General features: G+C 34.2%; 1 protein-coding gene across 1 annotated transcript in view; it reads left to right on the top strand.

Annotated features, from left to right (window-relative positions):
* Nucleotides 1-20,360, top strand: part of LOC106875209 (asparagine-rich protein) — a 50,871-nt gene that overhangs the window by 7,475 nt on the left and 23,036 nt on the right. The window contains exons 2-3 of the mRNA XM_014923257.3: nt 6,745-6,921; nt 15,445-15,594. Coding sequence (XP_014778743.1) covers nt 6,753-6,921; nt 15,445-15,594 — 319 coding nt within the window. The 5' untranslated portion in view covers nt 6,745-6,752. The remainder of the gene's footprint in view (nt 1-6,744; nt 6,922-15,444; nt 15,595-20,360) is intronic.

The following is a 20,360-nucleotide window of genomic DNA, read 5'->3' as shown; positions in this document are numbered from 1 at the left end:
TCTTCCATCCTCTTTCAATATAGAAACATTCCGAGTCATGTCACCCGTAACCGAGTGGTGAGTCTGTAAACAATGTGAGGTCTTGGAAGTGAAAGAACGGTTGCATAATATGTTAAGTGGTATGATAATAGCAAATGGAAAGTGTTCATATATTTATGAGAATATATACACGTATACAGAAGCACGCATATATTCATATCTGAGCATATGTCTCCAATGTATGTACGTGCTTATATATATATATGTATATATATATATATATATATTTATATATATATATATATATATTTATATATATATATATATATATATATATATATATATATATATATATATATATATATATATATATATATATATATATATATATATATATATATATATATATATATATATATAATGTGTAGTATAAGAATTACTAGGCAACAAATATCTTTTTGTTTCCTAAAATTATCTTTGCTTCTAAAGGGGATAATTGCAATTGAGAAAAGCACCATATGTGAAAGGGAAATATCGTGAATAAAGAACCCCTTAAAGCTGACATAACATTAATGAAAAGGAGAGGCTTATTGTCTAGAGATAAGAAAAAGTCATGATGGATACGTGACCTATCTCCAGCTGCCAAAGGACCTATATAAATATACATATATATATAAGTGTACAGCATATTTATCGATTAGCTAATTATCATTATTCAAAGGAATATGAGCTGAGGGATGTAACTCAGAGGGGCCAATATCATGTACGTGAACACCATAGAGAAATGCAGGTAGAAAATAATATATTATACAAAAAATTTCTTGATTTATTGAATCCATTTACACCTCTTATTGCTGTATCAGAGTTACGAGAAGGCAATTGAAATGAGCTCCGCATAGGAAGGGAAGATTCTCTCAGGATTCCAGAATCTTTCAAATTTGACACCCCTTTACGGAATATGATGTTAATACATATACTCCTATCTGTTATAAATATACATACCACTGGTCAACCTGAGTTATTTCTCTTACCTAATATTGTGTGTACATACGCACATTTATATGTACATACACACATATATCTATATGAAAAGCCTGCAAATATGTATACTGTTATGTACATTCGTGAATGGACATCGAAATAACGCGTGTAAAATTTTAGAACTATGCCACAATAATTTCTGTCGCCACTAATGCATCGAAAATGGAAAAAATGGGGGAAAAAACGCTTCTACTGATTTAGTAACTATAACATACGGTTTCCATTGCATCTTCTTCTGGTGACTTTTAAATGACCGTGATGAAATTACTTTAAAATACGACTTTACCATGTATTTTTTCTATGTGACTTTATCTTCTGCCTCAACAAAGAGGGTGGAGGGTGTATTGTAATTTACATCTACATGAAAACGTTACTGAATTTGATAAATTACAATATTTATGATATCTTTGTATACTTTTAGGCATTTGTAGAGGCAGAAGATGAAGTTATAGAAAAAACATGTTGAAGTCGTATTGCAGAGAAATTTCATCACAGTCATTTCAAAGCTACTCGAAGTAGATGCAATGAAAATTGTATTTTATAGTCAATATATAAGTAGGGGCGATGTTTTTTCACAGAAGATATTGTTATAGAGTCCTGAGATTTTACACCACTCATTTCGATGTACGTTCACAAATCTGACGCTCTGTCCCCATCACGAAATCGAAAATCGTGAAAAAACGCTCCATTCTAATATATATATATATATATATATATATATATATATATATATATATATATATATATATATATATATATATATATATATATATATATATATATATATATTTATATATATATATATATAGTTGAAATTTATAGAAGAAAAAATAACGAAGAAAGGTGTATGAACAACAAGCAGGTGTACTAGTTTGACTGTCGGGGAAATGAAGAAGTCTTTTATGTTTTGAGCCTACGATCTTCAACAGAAATGAATAAGAGAAAATAAACGGAGAGGGAATGAGAAGAAATGTGTAGAGTTAGTGGTCAAGCAACGCGAATGATTAGAAAAATTTTTTGAAACAAAATGCTGAAAGAAAGGGAGTGTTAAGTTAGAAGTTTGAGTCAGTCGGTTTGTAGTGGATGGAGGTAGTGAGAGCAGAGTGGTGTATAGTGACACAAATGTCGAGAAATTCGACGGAAAAGCAAAGGAGCGAAGATGGAATATTAGATTCAGTTCACGGTGAAGGCGGGAATCCGGATGTCCCCTGTGCAAATACAGTCGGAAAACAGACATATGTTGTAGCGAATGACTGGTAGGGCGGAAATGTCGTGAGACCGAGGAGTCATTGCTCAGTCTCATGTCTCGGACGTGCACCGCGAACCAGTCAGTTAAGCGGCGTCTCTTTTCATCTATGTATAGGGAAGGGTAGAAAGAGCAGGAGATGCAGTATATGACGTTGCTAGGTAAAGGAATCGGTGATATGATAGGGACGATGATGGATGCCTGTGAGGATGGTGGTGTTAGAGAGGTAGGGGCAAGTACGGTAGCCTGGGCGGCAGTAGGGAATGAGAAAGGGAGGTGTGGTTACTGAAGAAACTGTGGACCAAGTAGTCATGTAGGTTATGGGCTCGTTTGAAGGAGGGAAGGGGGTAGGTTGCGGAAGAAGTGAGAGGTGGAGGGGCCAGACTGGAGTCACTGCAAGGTTCGAAGAATTGTGCGTTGCAGGGGAGGGTGGAGGGGCGGTAGGTAAAGGGAAACGGGAGACGGTGGGGTGGGTGTGGAGAGAAAGAGCAGTGGTGCGGTCCACAGAACGTGCCGTAACAAGGGCACTGTGGTTAGTTGTGAGTGGGTATCCATGAAGGATGAAGTGGCGAGACATGAGTTGAGATTGAGACTCAAAGTCATGGTCGTCACTGCAGAGCCTGCGCAGACGGAGGAATTGGAGTAGGGGATGGAGAGCTTGGTGTGTGAGGGTGGAAGGAGAAGTTAAGGTAGAAGTGTGAGTCAGTCTGTTTGTAGTGGATGGAGGTAGTGAGAGCGGAGTGGGGGTATAGTGACACAAATGTCAAGATTCGACAGAATAGTTAGAAATAATGCAGGAGAATTCGAGAGCAGGGTGGAAAGATTGGACAAACAAGAGGAAGGAGTCTAGTTGTTCGCGGGAGAGCGAGGTCGTACCGATACAGTCATCGATATAACGACCGTATAGTTTGGGAGTAGGACCAGTGAATCGTGAGAATATTTGGGCCTCAACGTAGCCAACGAACAGGTTCGCATAGTTGGCGCCCATTCTCGTTCTCATGGCCACTCCCTAGAATTGTTGGTAAAAGTCACCCGCGAACGAGAAGCCCTTAAGGGAGAGAACAAGTTCGGCCGGATGAAGAAGTATGGAGGTGTCAGGTTGGGGTTAGGTCGAAGGTCCAGAACGTGTTTTAGTGGAAGAAGGCTTTCGTTGTGTGGTATCACCGTATATAAACTCTAATCAAGAGCGAAGATAGCAAGAGTCAGGAGAAGTTTAGAAGGGCCAGGAGAGAAAGAGAAAGAGTTAAAGACACGGAGAACATGGTAGTGTCGTGGATGTTGGAGTGGAGGAAAGCGACTGGGAGGAGCAAGCATACGGTCGAAGTATTTAGAGATCAATTCCGAGGTGCAGATTCAGGTGGAGACAATGGAGCGGCCAGGATGGTTGAGCTTGTGGTTTTTAGGAAAGAAGTAAATAGTGGAGAGCGGAAATGAGTTTGGTGGGGCGAAGAAGAAATGATGTCATGGATAGTGGAGGACACAGTCTGTTGGTAGTTAGGCATAGGGTTGGAGGGTAGAGGGCAATAAAAAGATTTGTATAGCAATATGTTTCAACACAGGATTTCACATCAGGTATCTTGCAAAACAAATACATAAATATAATAATTATTTGTCAAAATGAATGAAAGAAAAGGAATTACGAAGCAGCAAGCTCAGTCTTTTCTTTCAAACATATATTACTATCACGTGTATCTGCAAGTGCGATCTATTTTTTCCTTTTTATATTTCTTAATTTATCTTTATGCTTGGTCTGGAAAGATGATGTTCCCAAATCCATTAGTCTGACATTTGGAGTCTTTTACAATGTCATTTTCAATATAAAGTCGTATGTAGTACACATTGTCTGTTTTAAATCAAAATTATTCTACACTAATAGCGAAATACAAATCTAGATTAGACATATAGTGATAGATCACAATGATGTATTATCAAAAATATATCATGATATGAAATCTCTCAGGATTGAGTATTATATGATTTTAAATGCAATGTTGAGTATTTATTTTATGTGTTATATAATTATTCTCAACATACTTAAGAATTAAACGCAGCATGCGTGGGCACCAAATCATTCTAAGAGTTCAATTAAAAAATAAGATGGTGAAAGTCTTGAAATGTGAAGCTAATTGAATTAGGAAAACTATTTGTTCCTAAGGAAACGTAAAAGACTAAAAAACAGAGATATGAAATATCCTCAATAAAATCAAATTAAGATTGAACATAGTCGTTTTTCTTAATATAACACACATACTCACTGACACACACAGGTATGCACATGCACACACATATAGATAAACCTCCGTACATCTTCCATCGGACAAATTTCACTGAGATGCTATTGATCAACCGGAGCTTATAGAACGATGCACTTACTTGTCCCATGTGCCACATAATTGTGCGGAATTGACTTGAAAGTCGTTTCGAAACGAAATTATAAACTGAATATTAGGTTATGAATACGTCTATAATTTAACAATATCCTACTTGAGCTCCTTGGTGTTTTATTGTTTCAAGAAAACTTTGATTATTCTACTTGATTCTGCATCGTTTATCTAAACTTAAGTCTATCTCTTGTTGATGTAGTTGTGAAGAAAGTTATTAAACTGACACAAGTAAATAAATAGTATTTATTTCTTGGGGATTAGACACCCGTATCATAACAGTATCGCAATGTGAAATTACATAATATAATAATCAATTATGACCACCTCTTCTAAAGAGTTACGTTCAAATAATATGACGCAGCTTTTAGATTTCCCTATAGATACGAAATACAGCATAATTATTAAAACAACACATTTAAAGCAGTTTTTGTTTAAGATCCCGGAGAAACGTATTTGAGATGCTGCAAATTCGACTCGCTGTAGAACCATTTGTGCCAGCAATTGTTAAATTTAGAAGTGCAGAAGGCATACCACCTTGTTTCATTGATTAGATAAATTCTACAAAGATTTGAAACGATTAACTTTGCTGGTAACAGAAATTTTATAAATGATTCCGGATAATTTTCACAATGAATAATTTGTTATAGCAAAAACTTTTGCTATTTTGAGTTAGATATTTTTATCACATCATTTGGAAATTATTTGATATATAAACTGGAAATGAAGGCAATTCATCATCAATGTAATTATGTGGTTATGATGATTGAAATGCCCGGCTTATACTAATATACTTCGCAAACATTAGAACATGGCGTTAGAAAATCGCTGCAACTAAACCAACTTTAATTTCGAAATCACTTATGATAATTCTATTACACACCTGCAGTGTAAAATAATGGTACATTTTCGTCATGAGATTTCAATCATAGCATTGCTGGATATCAGAAAATATGTTCAAATTGCGAAATTCATTTTGATTAAGATTAGCTGTATTAAAGTAAGTTGAGATAGCAGTGTCCCACAGTATACTGCACTGACATTGTCATTGTTTTATATCTGAACAATGGAAAATATATTAAATAGAAAATGTAAAAAACAAATAGGAAAAATAGCAAAATCGATCATGCAACTTCAAAAGAGTTATTCGTTTGGTATTAAATTGCAAAAATGTAAGTTTTATTAAAGCTAAACCAAAAGTATGTGTGGTAAAGCAAACCTTCACACGTTAAATGTCGGTTCTGCAATACACAACATCTCAAACGGTGTCTAACAGAAGATTACCTATGTGGCTGGTCGTTGCAGAATAATTAGAGGCACTGAAATTATATTTTCGTATTCCACCTTACTACTGTAAAAAAAAGAAGAAAACAACGGACAGACTTGTTCCACTTGATATAATATTATAATGATAATTCAAACAGCAGCAGCAGTAGCGATAATAGTAGTAGTAGTAGTAGTAGTAGTAGTAGTAGTAGTAGTAGTAGTAGTAGTAGTAGTAGTAGTAGTAGTCGTTGTTGTTGTAGCAGAAGTAGTAGTGTAAAAGAGAACATAATAGATCGTTTTATTTTCAACCACATTATTGATATGTTGTTCCATTTTGTTTTCCTGTACCTCTAAACTTCATGAATACTTCTATGAAAATAATAATAGATGAGGACGGATGTTTTCATTTACATACATTTGGTTAAAATCTTAACATGATTGATATTGTTGAAGATTTTCAAAACAAAAATAATCAAGTATTTTGAAGGAAATTTCTCGGTAAATATTTGTTTGAATGATACATTTTTATATATCGAAACAAATATATGGTTATATAAGTTTGAATGGAGACAGTTATTCGCTTTGAAAAATAAGTTTGACAAATCTAAAGATTTATGTCACCAAGCGAACATATGTGATTTCTTTCGATGTTTTATATTTGCAGTGATTTTGTGAAGAGTCAAAACTTGTAATAACATTTGGAAATAGGAGTATTTAATTAAATTAAGAGTGAACTGATAGCATAGACGTAATTGACATGTAGATATGATCATTTTTATCATTTGATTTGTTTTTTTCTTATATTTCTAAATATCTTTAACTTAAACACAGATTGCACAATGGCATATATCCAAAAATTACTGGAGACATGTGTACTAATGAGCATGGTAATTGAGGTTTCATTTGGTAGAAATTTTCCGTTGAACAACACGAACACACTTCAATTGGAGGCAAAACTACCCGAAGTAATATCCGCAGATTCTATTCCAATGAAATCAACTACATACAGTAAGCTATCGTGATATTATTTTTCTTCTTTTCAAGAGGTTACATGTATATTTTCAAATAACTGTAATGTTAACATGCAGGAAGACACACATAGAATACATGTGCAGACACGACTTTTCATAAATTTTTTTTTTCAAATCTTATTCAAAAGTTCAACACCATAGGTGACCTTTTACTTTTATACATATTGAATCGTAAGATTACTGACAAACTTTGATATTACACAAGTAAAAAAGACAATACTGTGTGTATGTATGTATATATCTAGCAATCTTACTATCACTTGACATACAGATAGATAGCAATATCTTTCTCACTCTCTCACTCCACACACATACACATATATATGCTAACACACAAATGCATACATATATGCTTCGCGCTCCAACAACTGATAGAATGGCATAATAATGACTATCCTTTCGAAAGCACGTTAGTGTCATATTTAAATTGGGTGACACCTACTGGAACTCAAGAATAGGATTCAAATTATCTACTGACCGTTTACACATTATATATACGTAACACCATATACTGACGTATTTAAAAGCAAAGGATTCGACATTTGCTACATTTACTCTCAGAAATTAGAAAATAGTAAGTAAATACAAGAAGACATTTTGTTAAACCGACGAAATATTCTTTCATACATGACAATAATGATTTTTGATATCAGCACAACTTCATAAATAAAGTCTATATTGGCAGTGAATACCAGATCGAGTAATATGTCTTTTCGACCAAGATAAGGAATGAGCGGTGCTTGAGTAAAACTCTAGTATTGCTAGGATGAGATTTCCCATCCTTCTGAGTACTTTTGGCTGACGCGACACTTTATGTCAAAACACCAGTATCCCGTGATGCAGTGCGTCATTTAGACCATTTTGTTGAACACACTGATGTCTAAAATAGAGAGGTTATTCTCATAAAACATATACTACAGCATTCACAATAGTTTGCGTGAATCCGCCTGCTTAGACATGTTAAGAATAAATATGCAAATAATCATTCCTGATCTCGCCGTAAATGGTGCAAACAACGCTTTTAATTGTCATTTTGTTTTGGTTTATTTCATTTAATTTCAACGAACAGATTAAGCTAAACTACATGTAATTATATCACATTAATATTTTCGTTTTGCTAATATTGCTGAATAAAAAGCTACTCTAAATAATCCCTGTAAACCAAACATTATATGAGAATATCGAGACTATAGGACTGCCCAGATTTAAAAGTGAAATTAGCACCAATTATGCATTAACAACTATTAAATGAGGGTTGGACATCAAGGAACACATGTGAAAGTTCAAAATATCAGTCATTTTTGAAGCAGTTCTTATTCATAGAAAGATATCTTCTACTTGGGACTTTTTTGTTAATGCTCTGCATTTAACGTGAAGAAGAAATATCATTAAAAATCTGATATTGTATATCCATTCTGTGCAACAAAATATAATAACAACGACAACAGCCACAACATATAATCTTAGCTAATCATCTTTTCCTGATTGTTAAATATTGCTGTGATCCCTTATTTCCATCCATCCACCCCTCCGTTTTCTCTACTGACGATTCTTGGAAGAGCTATGGTGGTAGAAACCACAGGCACCTCCTCAGTAAGGTCCCATTAAAAGTAACCTACATTATATTTACCTGCTGGATTGCTTAACATGCCCAGCTGAGACTATAGATATGATACAGTAATCTCGTTCTTAGTCTTCCCGTAGGCCTCCTGCCGGTGGGCTCGGCTTGAAAAGGCTGTATTACAATACTTTTCTGTAGCATACCAGTCATATGTTGGCAGCACTGGAACGATGATGTCTCAGTGCAGAGAAATAAGAGCTCGACAAAGAGAGAAGTCTTTATCTCCGAGCTACGCACCTATGGCGTAACGTTATTCTAAATCTTTTGGTGAGAATACCATTTCGGCTGCGTGTATTTGCGATCGTACTCATTGTCATTCATGACGATAAGTGAGAATCAACGTGAAAAATCGAATTGACGATAGCGGATTTGGTTCTTCTGCAGGTTGAATGTTGGAGCTGGAACACTACTGTGCAGCACCTGCGATTTTAGCATCCAACTCAACCTCCAGTTTTCCATCCCTACCGATCTAGTGTTGGGTAAATACATTTTTTATTGAGTGGACATTTCCTTTTTCGGATTATTTCTGAACAGAAACAGAGACCAGTTAGAAAAGGCTGAAGAGACATTTTCTCGATGTGTCTGAATATTGCAGCTAAACTTGTGAGGCACAGATTCGTCGTTATATAAATATCTTCAGTATTTGGGCTAAAAAGTCATAAACGCGAGAGAAGTGCGGTTAGGACGTTGGCTCTTGGATTCTTGTCATCGTTGTATCGCAGTACTGATTGGTAATCCCTGTAGATATAATAATGGAAAGCATACATCGGCAGGGACCTGGCTGGATTTATAACACCAATGAACTACGAAAAACCCAAATCGGCCCAGTTTAGACATACGGAAAGAAGAGCTGTATTCTGAATGTGTAGGACAAAAAGTAGCATTTGCTGTAGCTGTGATATCAAAAACCTCTTGAGAGTACATAGCCGTAAAGGGTTGGAGAAATAAGGTGGAGCGCAATCTACCCTCCGTCACAGTTCCAGAGACAGCAGTAACGGTAGTATTGCCATTTTCCCTTCCACTACCGTTTTCTCTCCTAATGGTTACACTAAAGGGTTCCTGAAGTATGAGCATGATCCAGTGGTGTAGTCGAGAACCGTTTAATCTTAGCTTAAAACCTCTATCAGTGCTGCTTATTTACTTTCAACTCGTACAGATTATATCCTGAATGGAGGGACATTCTGCACCCCTAGATTTTAGACAGTTTACATTATTTATTGTTGTTTCTTCCGTCTTTTCACAACTACCTGCTTTCTACTTGTTGGCTTTCTTTGAAAACAGAAAATGTTTTATGTAACCTTCATGGTTTTTAACTATCCATTGTATTTTAATCGTTCTTTATGAATTCCTACAATACATATTTTAGAATAATTTTCTATCTGCACAAGCTTCCTACCACTTTGTATTCCTCGTAAATCTATGTCAGATTTCAACTGGCGCTTTCGAAATTCAGTCATTAGTAATTTATTTCCCAGATATAAAATGAATTTTAAAATATAAATTACAATTACATAAACTGTAATTTCCTGCTGAGATTCTCGACTGCGACGTAGAATCAAGGCTGGATGGATTGGGGCTAATTGTATTGTCATTTTGCGTTCAGATGTTTAAAGTGTCAATGCAATGCTTTTATGACACACTCTCTTAATCTTTTCTCATCACATACCCCCTCCTTTTCTTTCTATTATCTAATGATGACGATTATTGCCCTACAATACTATTTCCCACAATGCTGTTGATTGTTTTCCTATAAAGATCGACCTGGTACAATATTCTCATTTTCTAAATTTTTCTTCTACATTTATTTATAGCTCGACAAGCACAATTCTCTCTCTTCCACTGCTTTCTTTTGATTGTTTCTTGTTTAGTCAGTTACTCAGAATCCTCTATATCTCTTTATCTTCTTCTTCACCTCGTTTTTATTGTTCGTTTATCTTTGGATATTTCTATTATATTTTTTATCCTATCCATTTGTCTTGTTACTTCTATCCCTCCCTTCTCTATTTCTAAATTCCGACAAGATGTATTTTTTGAAATGCAGACAAACAAAATATCTCGTCCCTGACATTTATGTATCCGTTAAAGGTTCTCAAGTTCAAATATTTTTCAAGAGAACATACTTAACATTGTTTTGGACCCGTTAACATAATATCTGGCTTTAGAGTGAAATTTTCATTTGAAAGTGATCCCTTCGCGTTTAGGTTTCCAGATTAAAACCTAAAACTCGAAAGATGGTTGTTATATGCGGATTTAAATTTTCAGTCTACGTCCCTGATATAACATTTGTTCACTATGACTATTGTCGTAGTTCTGTGAAGCCTGCGCTTCATTAACAACAGAAGATATATCGCACTTCCGTCCTAGAGGACATTTGAATTTGTCTTTACATGTGCATCCAGGGCTGGCTTGATTTGTCTTTTGCTTATTGATATTTGACAGGTAAAGGTAATTTTTATTGTGTCAAAGATTTTATAGTGAAAAAAGGGTCTGGGGGAGTCCGTTTCGATTAAGTGCAACATTTTCTACCTACATTTGTCCTAACATTAATGAATACGTATGTATGTATATATGTATATATATATGTGCGTATATATATAGTCGAATCGAAAATTAAAAGTTGAACATTAACAATCGAGTATTAAAAATAACGATATCAAAATAACAAGGAGACGTACACATGGAATGTTGTAGTTTGACGTTTGATAAAGGTCGGAAAAAAGGTTGTTTTTTAACGTTTCGAGCATAGCTTTTCGTCAGAAAGGAAAACAAAAACAACACGCGTGTGGTTACATGACATAACGAGACAGAGAGATAAAGAAAGATAGATAAACAGATAGATAGAGAGAGACAAAGAGAGAGAGAGAGAACTTCCTGATGGTTTGATGATTATTGTTTCACACCATCTATTATTTACGCATTTAATGTATATGACAATACTACTAACATAGACAGTGTGATACTTAAAATAATTTTCATATTTCAAGTTTAGGATATTTCTTGACGTTTTATATTACGCAAAGATAATAATTTAGTTCAATATCGAATAAAGTCTTGAATTGGGAATCTAAGAAAACTGGTGGAGACCTCCGTCTGCAACAATAATCTCATAGAGGATTTGCTGTGTCAATAAGTTCGCCTGCTGAAATATTATATGAACTATCTTAATTCAATATTGGTTATGTATGTTTATATACATGATACATATAAATTGATTCTGAACGGCACAAGTGTGTGTGTGTGTGTTTGTCTGTGTCTGTGTATTTGTTTCGGGAAAATCATTTTATCTGAAGCGCTATATTGAGAGGACGAAAAAAGTACGAAAAAAACATTGTTTCATTTGGCGATTCTCAGCTGTTTGAATGCCAAATCTGGAGATAGAAAGATAGGGATAGCAAAAAAAAAAAACCCAAAAAAACCTTCAACTCAAGTCTTATTTATGTCACACTCATCGTGAAACATATAACTTCACATCCATATATGTACACGTGGACATGCGAGAGTGCTATCAAATGTAATGCATAAATAGGTATAAATGTATATTAACTGAGAGAGGTCTTTCAAATTATATATATTGTTAGAGTAACATTTTGTCTATTAAAAGATACTACGCAATATAATTTCCATCCAAAGCGATGCATTTTCACCATTGTCGAACCAGACACTAGGAAACACTTTGAGCTTTGCACTGTTGTGCCCACTACTTCACATCATCTCTGTTAGTGAATAGTTGTTCCTAAAAGCCTTTTTCCTTAGACTGAATAGGGAGTGCAAAATCCTAGGTGAACCAGACCCGAGGTGTACAACTAATCCAGTGAATTTGTTGATTGAATTGTTTATTGTCGAAGGTTCGTGTGATGACGCATTGTCTTGATTTAAATGTATGGTTTTAAGTTATTTGTTTAGTTTCTTCCTCCTAAAACAATATTTTACATTTTTCAACGTTTCTAGTGAATGTGCTGCTCACTGTGTATGATACAACCACATTCCAGGAAATGAAGAGTGACATCCTTATCATATTCTAATAAAGAAACCATTACTTTCTTTGCCGATCTCTCGCTCTTTTAGAAATGTGTCTATATTTCTTGAAATCACCCTTCAGCTTCGGAAGTTTAAGATACGTACTTGTCACTGCGTGTAACAAAAAATATATCTTTGGATTTCAGTAGATAAGAGTAGGGTCCCACAAATCTCTGTCCTTTAAATCAAGCGTCGATTAACGAGCTATTAGCTTTGCATCCATTTTCTAATCCCCAAGGTCTTCTGTCATGCATAGTGCAGTCCTACAACCAGCTCACGTATTATAACTCCGTTGTCCACGCGATTCGGTTGAACCACTGACTGGTGATTCCTGTCAGTGGTCGATATTAACGATTTCTAGTTGCATTATTTGACTTCTATGCCGGTTCCACTCCTTTGTATCCTTCATTCACTTGCACACATTACTCTTGTCATCTCTGGAAACAACCTGTAGCCTTCTGTGAATGTAAGACAGCTTACATCTCTCCTCCGTCACAATCTCAATGACATCACATTGTTTCTGCTTGGAACCCGTTATATGTCTGCAACAAAGAAGAATAATAGAGAAAGCGTTACTCTACTAGCATAAGCAATTTAAACGACTTATACCAATTCATAAAAAAAAAAATGTTAGTCCCAGTTTTGCAGTACTTTCGGCACAATTCTCGAATGTATTCTAGCTAGAATGAAAATATAGCATTCAAATTAAGAACACGTAAGACACGGTAGAATATATATTTATTCCAACGTAAGACATAATAGAATATATATTTATTCCAACTTATTCCAGTTTCGTTTTAGGACTGGTCAAAGACAAAACCGAAATTAGCTTACAATTTCATTTCACGTGTGTGTGTGTGTGTGTGTGTGTGTGTGTGTGTGTGTGTGTGTGTGTGTTCGCGTGTACTTTATCCAGCAGAGGTATGGCAGACCGATTAATCGGTTTGATTTGCAATCACCATACCGTTCCAAAATCAATCGCACCTTGTGGCGTCTTATTTAAGTTTCTTTTAACTTATTTCATAGCCATAGAGGGAAAATGTGGAGACGGAAATTGCGAAGGAGCTCCCCAGACGGTTTGTAACTATAATTTAAAGATCCAGCCTTTTAACACTTATCCTTCTTTAGAGGGATAAGTAAAAATACGAATATCCGTAGAATACCTGGCCATTTTATTTGCTAGTTTAATGAGAAGGTATTTCAGTCTTTCAAAGTACAGAATACTCATCACCAAAACTGACGGATATCCATTTACTTTGTTTTTTGATTTACTTCACAAAGTTCAATATTACCTGTTTCTAGTGGTCAGTAAATACTAATATATCAGCATGCCTGCAGACACATCTCAAAATGTTTCACCAACTACTTCCTGTATTTTAATTACCTAAATCTCATTCTGACTTGTCATAAATCTTCTTTTATACTCATATCCTGAAAGAATGAAAACAATCACGAACAGAAGAGCGAAGTATGACACATTCTATCTCGATCAAAGTGGCATAGCAACAAGAGCCTGGGGATGTAGAGGAAGAGTTCAAAACACAAAAGACTTTTTCAAACATAGACCATAATTTTCAGTCAGTTGCATTACAATTACTTCATTACAGTGGCATTAGGTAAAAGTTTATATATATTAATTACATAGATATGTAGAAAGCTCTCTCTTCAACTGTATTCCTTTGTAGATTTGTGTGTGTTTAAGCGAATGTTTAATGGTTAGTATTTTTACATTTACTGAGCAGTTTTTGATGCCTGCACTCAACATTATCAGTGCTGGTCCTAGTTGTAGTCTTGATCTTCAGCATCATACATTTTAACTTAATCTGAATTTCTACAAATATCACCAGTTCAAATATCATAGAATTTTGTATAATTAGTGTGTTTAACTACAACGAGTTTCGTTTCACTTTCTAGAACTTTCCAGATGAATTCAATTCTTTCAGAATTGTCATATCCTTTTCATGTTATCATTAAACATATAGCTAGCGAAGATATGCTGAATATTGTTTAATTTACTATTTTGCATTCTTGCAGAATAGGTCTTCTCGTAGATAAACATTATCTTCAGCATACTATGGTAACATTAGATTATATATGAATTTTGAATGTTGTTATTGTCGTACTATTCATTAAGTTGAGATAAAAACGTTTGTAATATGCAACAATTCGCAATTTTCACAGGAAATAAAGACCGATTTTTATACAAATGTTTATTTTGAATATTCTTTGCCTTTCTAATGTTTCTTGTTTGATCATTAATATCAAGAAAAATCTATTTTGTGATATTTCCTGGTCGTTTTTAAGAATGAATTTCATTGTTCTTGTTAACTATAGGGATATAATAGTATATATATTTTAATGATATGTATTTTGTACGCTAGTAAGCTAACGATTATGTCAATAATACTAATGGTAAACTTTGAATTCACACTTCGGCACAAGGCCAGCTATTTCGTGGGAGAGGATAAGTCGATTACATTGATCCCAGTGATAAACTAGTACTTATTTTCTCGACCCCGAAAGGTATGATAGGCAAAGTTGACTTCGTGAGAGTTTGAACCTAAACCATAAAGACGCACGCTAATATTACGTTTAATATGACATCTTTAGCGAAGGCGATGAGCTGGATGAATCGTTAGCATTCCGGGCAAAATGCTTAACGCCATTTCGTCCGATTTTTGCGTTCTGCGTTCAAATTCCACCGAGGTTGACGTTGCCTTTCATCCATCAAAATTGATAAAATAGTTATCAATCGACGTCTTGGAGCGATATAATCGACTTACTCCCTCCCCCGAACTTACTGTCCTTGTGCCAAAATTTGAGACCAATATTATATCTCTAGTTTTCTTACTTGAACAACAGGTGGGTGTTCGAACTATAAGGCTAATTTAACTAATCCAATACTATATGAGGTCTACGTGAATGGAATTTGGATGACCAGACGTTGTGCATTAGGTTCCCAGTTCAATCAGTCTCTGTGCTCCTGTTCGTCTTTTACGAAAAGTAAAACTGGTAAGTTCTTTAATGTTGATTTTTATAAGAAAGCGGCATCTCAATGCCTATTTTAAAATATTCATCAACTGAATATTGTATGAAAAATATGATTACTTTCCCCAAAAAACATAAATTGTATAATTTTGCTAATAGTGTATATTTCATGCATTTGTACGAAACTAAAAGAAGCAATTGGTTATTAAATGCAATGTTTTATTGTCTTAATTAATTGTTTTTGCAAACGTTTGCAGTGATACAGTTCTATATTTTAGAGATGAGGAATTATGTACGTTATTTGCATTATTTACATTTAACGGATATTTGTCCACATCTTGTTTGTTGTTAACACGTTTCAGCTGATATACCTTAAAGCCTTCATCAGGTATCTTAGGGAGATTTCGAACCTGGGTTCTCATTCCTAAGGTATTTTTCAATTTTATTATTACTATTATTATTATTATTATTATTATTATTCAGTAGTTTTATTTTTATAACGTGCTTTCACTTCACTACCGAGCGCAGCTCTGTGCGCCTTGGGTATGTGCTGTGGTTTGCTGTGGTGCTCTTATGTTTACTGTATTGAAAGTGTTTTGCGTAGAATGTGTGCAGTACCCAGTAGTGCAATTTTCTGTATGTTATATATATTTGTAAGTCCTGGTGTTTTTGTTATGTATTTGTCTGAATATTTTTTTATTATTATTATTATTATTATTATTATTATTATTATTATTATTATTATTATTATTATTATTATTATTATTATTTTGCCCACGGGCATATGGCGTAGTGGTTAAGAGCGCGGGCTACTAACCCCAAGATTCCGAGTTCGATTCCAGGCAGTGACCTGAATAATAATAATAATAATAATGATAATAATAGCAACAATGATAACATTGAAAAATACCTTAGGAATGAGAACCTACGTTCGAAATTTCCCCAATATACCTGATGAAGGCTGGAGGGTATATCAGCCGAAACGTTGTGTTAACAACAGAGAAGATGTGGACAAATATCTGTCGAATATAAATAATGTAAATAACGGTTGCAGTGAATCTACAATATTTACTTTATGCCCTATATATGCTTTATTCTTTGTTCATGTACTGTGCATTTCGGTTGCCTCAATAAGTGTGTGAAGGTATTATTTCAATTAATAAATGCTTAACATATCCCTATTTGCAAAATATATCTTATTAACAAAATATATCTTATTTCTTTTTATATTGTTCTCATTAAATTTTGTATGGAACATCGAATCTGTTTTCTCCTAGCAATTTAAAATCAAATTTGCCATTCAACTTTTCAGAGTTGGACAAATTACTTTTCTAACCCAGAGTGGTAGTTTGGTGAAATTGTCAGTATGTTGAATGAGACGATTGGCTTTATCTTCTTGCGGCCTAAGTGCTTGTGTAGTAGACTCAATCCATTTCTCTTTTTAATACAACTATGTGGACCCTGGGTTACTTTGTAGCAAATATTTCAGTCAGGTTTCCAATTTAAAGGTAACTTCTTTTGTCATTCCGATTAGTATGAAATACTTAAAAAAATAAGAGATCATGAATGTTGCTGCCTCTCCCTGACTAAGCTTTTGTAGAGTAAACTGCTATTTGTTGATTGATATTTAAAAATAACATAGATACTAAAAAATTTGGGGCACCTGTTATATTATTTCGGGAGATATTGGCATGTTGAATTATCTGAGTCAAGATTTATTTATCCTTTAAATTTCTTCATAAGAAAATGATGCGAATGCAAAGGAGCGATAAGTTCTTTGTGAGCTGATTCTAATAACCTATTTCTGGTTTTGGTTCCACTAATTTGAATCCAGTTCTATTGCGGTGGCACTGGAAAGTAGACATGCCTATATACTGGATCCAACATGCTATACTCACCACTGTAGAACTTAGAACACAGTAAATAGTGAGTGAAGTATTGATAATGTTATAGTGTTGATGCTACAACTTTTAGAGTTGAGTAATTTCTCTACGGGATATTTACACTCATGCAAACACATTATGCATTTGTAAATTAAAAATTTTAGCCTTATGCGCAGAGCATTGTTGACAACAAGATATGAACCGGAGCCAACATAATTGCATGTCTGATACCTATCAACTCAGCTAATTTTCTTTCTCTTATCCCAGTTTAGTACTTTTGCGATTTGCTTTACTATATTGTGATAACATATGAGCTTCACTTATACGTACGTGAAAAGTCAATATATCTTCTTCAGGAGGTAATCACGGCAGAATAAGAATATTCTGATTAGCGAATTTCTGATATATTTTCAACTCGCGTTTAGAACCATTTCAATTAACTTATTTCCTTCAAAAATCTTCTGCATCCTGTCTTCATCCATCAGTGAAAATCGATTTTTCTTTTCTAGACTGGTACTGTTGTACATCAGTGCATATTCAGCAAAAGTGTCTAAGATATAAATTCAATTACTCCACAACTCTAGTAGTGTATGTAGTGGTCTAAACGACTTACCATGTTCAATATTCAACCTAAATTTCTCTCTAAATAATCCTTCATACGTTAGGCAAAATAAGTGGTATGTCGAATGTAGCAAAGTATATTAACGTCACCAGTTTTATCAAGTACGATGATACGGGTAACATCTATTACAATGTTTTATTAGCATTCAGGAATATAATGTTCTATGATTTATCTAATGTAATTATAAATTAGGTCAGGGAACTTGTATAAGCTGAAAATTATAACTTGATTCCAGACCCATCACGCAAGGATTTAAATATTTGTTGTCTTGCATTTTCCACAAATTACGAAATATTGACTTGTTTTTGATAAATAACAAAAACCTTACTGTTATATTTATAATTTCACATAAACAATTAGAAGCATGAAGAAATTCAGCTATTCAACATGATTTCCGTCTGTACGATGCCGTCTCCGACAATTTTGTAAGATGTGTCTAGTTATTTGCAGTTAAACATTTCAAAGTGTATTTGCATATACTGCACATAATACAATGCATCAACATATATATTAATAATCGGAGCTGCCTTTGATATTGAATCAATGCTCCTATTTCATATACGATGCTAAATCTTGTAACAATATTTTATTTACAGTATCTTTCCTAAATTAAGGAAATCTATACAAAGTGAAACTACATTCACCTGCTTCGAGAGTATGCAGATTAATAATGCTTTCTGTATTTGCTTGACAAGTCCAAAACGAAAAGAAAACTAATTTGTCTTTCCTAAGGCGTAGAACGTGTTAAAGAGAACATAAATTACAACCCCGCTACATACCCCAATATAAATTCAATTGCTTTTTATACAATATTCAAATACTATAAAACTGATGAGAATTATCGATATATTATTCCATGGCAAACACTAGGTATGTACGTTTGCAGTTCATATTTCCTACCTGTCCTAAATGCTGTGCAATTTTAAATTTATAAAAATGCTACATACAATTACCTGAAAGTAGTTGTTATTATTTTCGCAAAACTATTTTTCAGAGTTATTCAAACTTAAAATAAAATGCTGTATTTAATGCAAGGAAATCCTAGACGTCCATCTTATGGATGCTTCAGATTTCAATGTTAACGCTTGACCTTCATATAAGACAAGTTATCGCAAGAGCTCATTTATCAATAGCACATTAAAAATAAACCCTGCAATCCAAAGAAATACTTATCTTCTTCCTTGGTGTGAATAAAGATTTGTGGCAATAGACGAAAGAAGCGGTGGTAATGTGAAGATGCAAGCCATTCTAATAATTGTTGATTTCCGTTGCACGTTTGCACAAGTCATTACCTTTTTCTTTTCGGTTGATGTATTATCTTTACTGTAATTTCTCTAGTGAGATTGCTTTACAACGTCCTTTATGTTTCTTAAATTCACTATATTTCGATAAATATGTGGTTTAAAATTAATACATCGGCCATTTGTAATTCCCTATACAATTTCAAAGTGTATTGGAACAATTAACCAATTGAGGTGCACAATACAACGAAAAGAAACGAAAATTATCACAAAAGCTCAGGCATGGTTTGCAAGTATAACGACATTTTAAAGAGTTCAGACATATCATCATAGCTCTCTTCTGTCGATTACTTTCATTGAAAACAAACAAAGCGTGCATATCTAAAACAACCTAAAGACAAATGACTTTCCAAGGTATTGCTGAGTTAGTAGAGCTACAATGTGAAATAAGTATCCGCATAGATATATTTGAGATATAGTGTGTTTTATATAAAAATATATCTATCTATCTATCTATCTATCTAGCTAGCTAGCTAGCTAGCTACAGATATATAGAAAGATAGATGGATAGAAATAAATAAATAAAAATAGATAAATAGACAAACGGACAGATAAATAGCTAGCTAGATAGATAGATAGATAGATACATAGATAGATAGATAGACAGGTGCGTGGTTAGGGTATTGAACTGACGATCGCTTGATCATAGATTCGATTCCCAAACCAGGTATATTTATCATATTGTCTGTATTTCTCACTCTATTTACCCATGTGAGCCATTTTCAGACAAGCTAGCCATCTAATCTACGCCTTCAACATGAACGCAACATTCAAAATGCTGTCAAAATACTGCCTTGATTTACCTGAGATTATCCTTAAGGATCTATACGCTCACTGAAGTACAGACCAACGCCCCAACCTTCTGGAAGAAGATGAGCTGGGATCTTTATTCTCCTGTCTTTATTCTATTACCTATTGTTTTATACTTTTGTATTCTTCTGTCTACTATTTTATTCCTTTATAAACTGTGAATTCCCTGTCTAG

The sequence above is a fragment of the Octopus bimaculoides genome, chromosome 3, assembly GCF_046866305.1.
Source record: "Octopus bimaculoides isolate indiv1 chromosome 3, ASM4686630v1, whole genome shotgun sequence".
Lineage (NCBI taxonomy): Eukaryota > Metazoa > Mollusca > Cephalopoda > Octopoda > Octopodidae > Octopus > Octopus bimaculoides.
The sequence above is the reverse complement of the archived record's forward strand: the minus strand, read 5'-3'. Positions and strand labels throughout refer to the sequence as shown.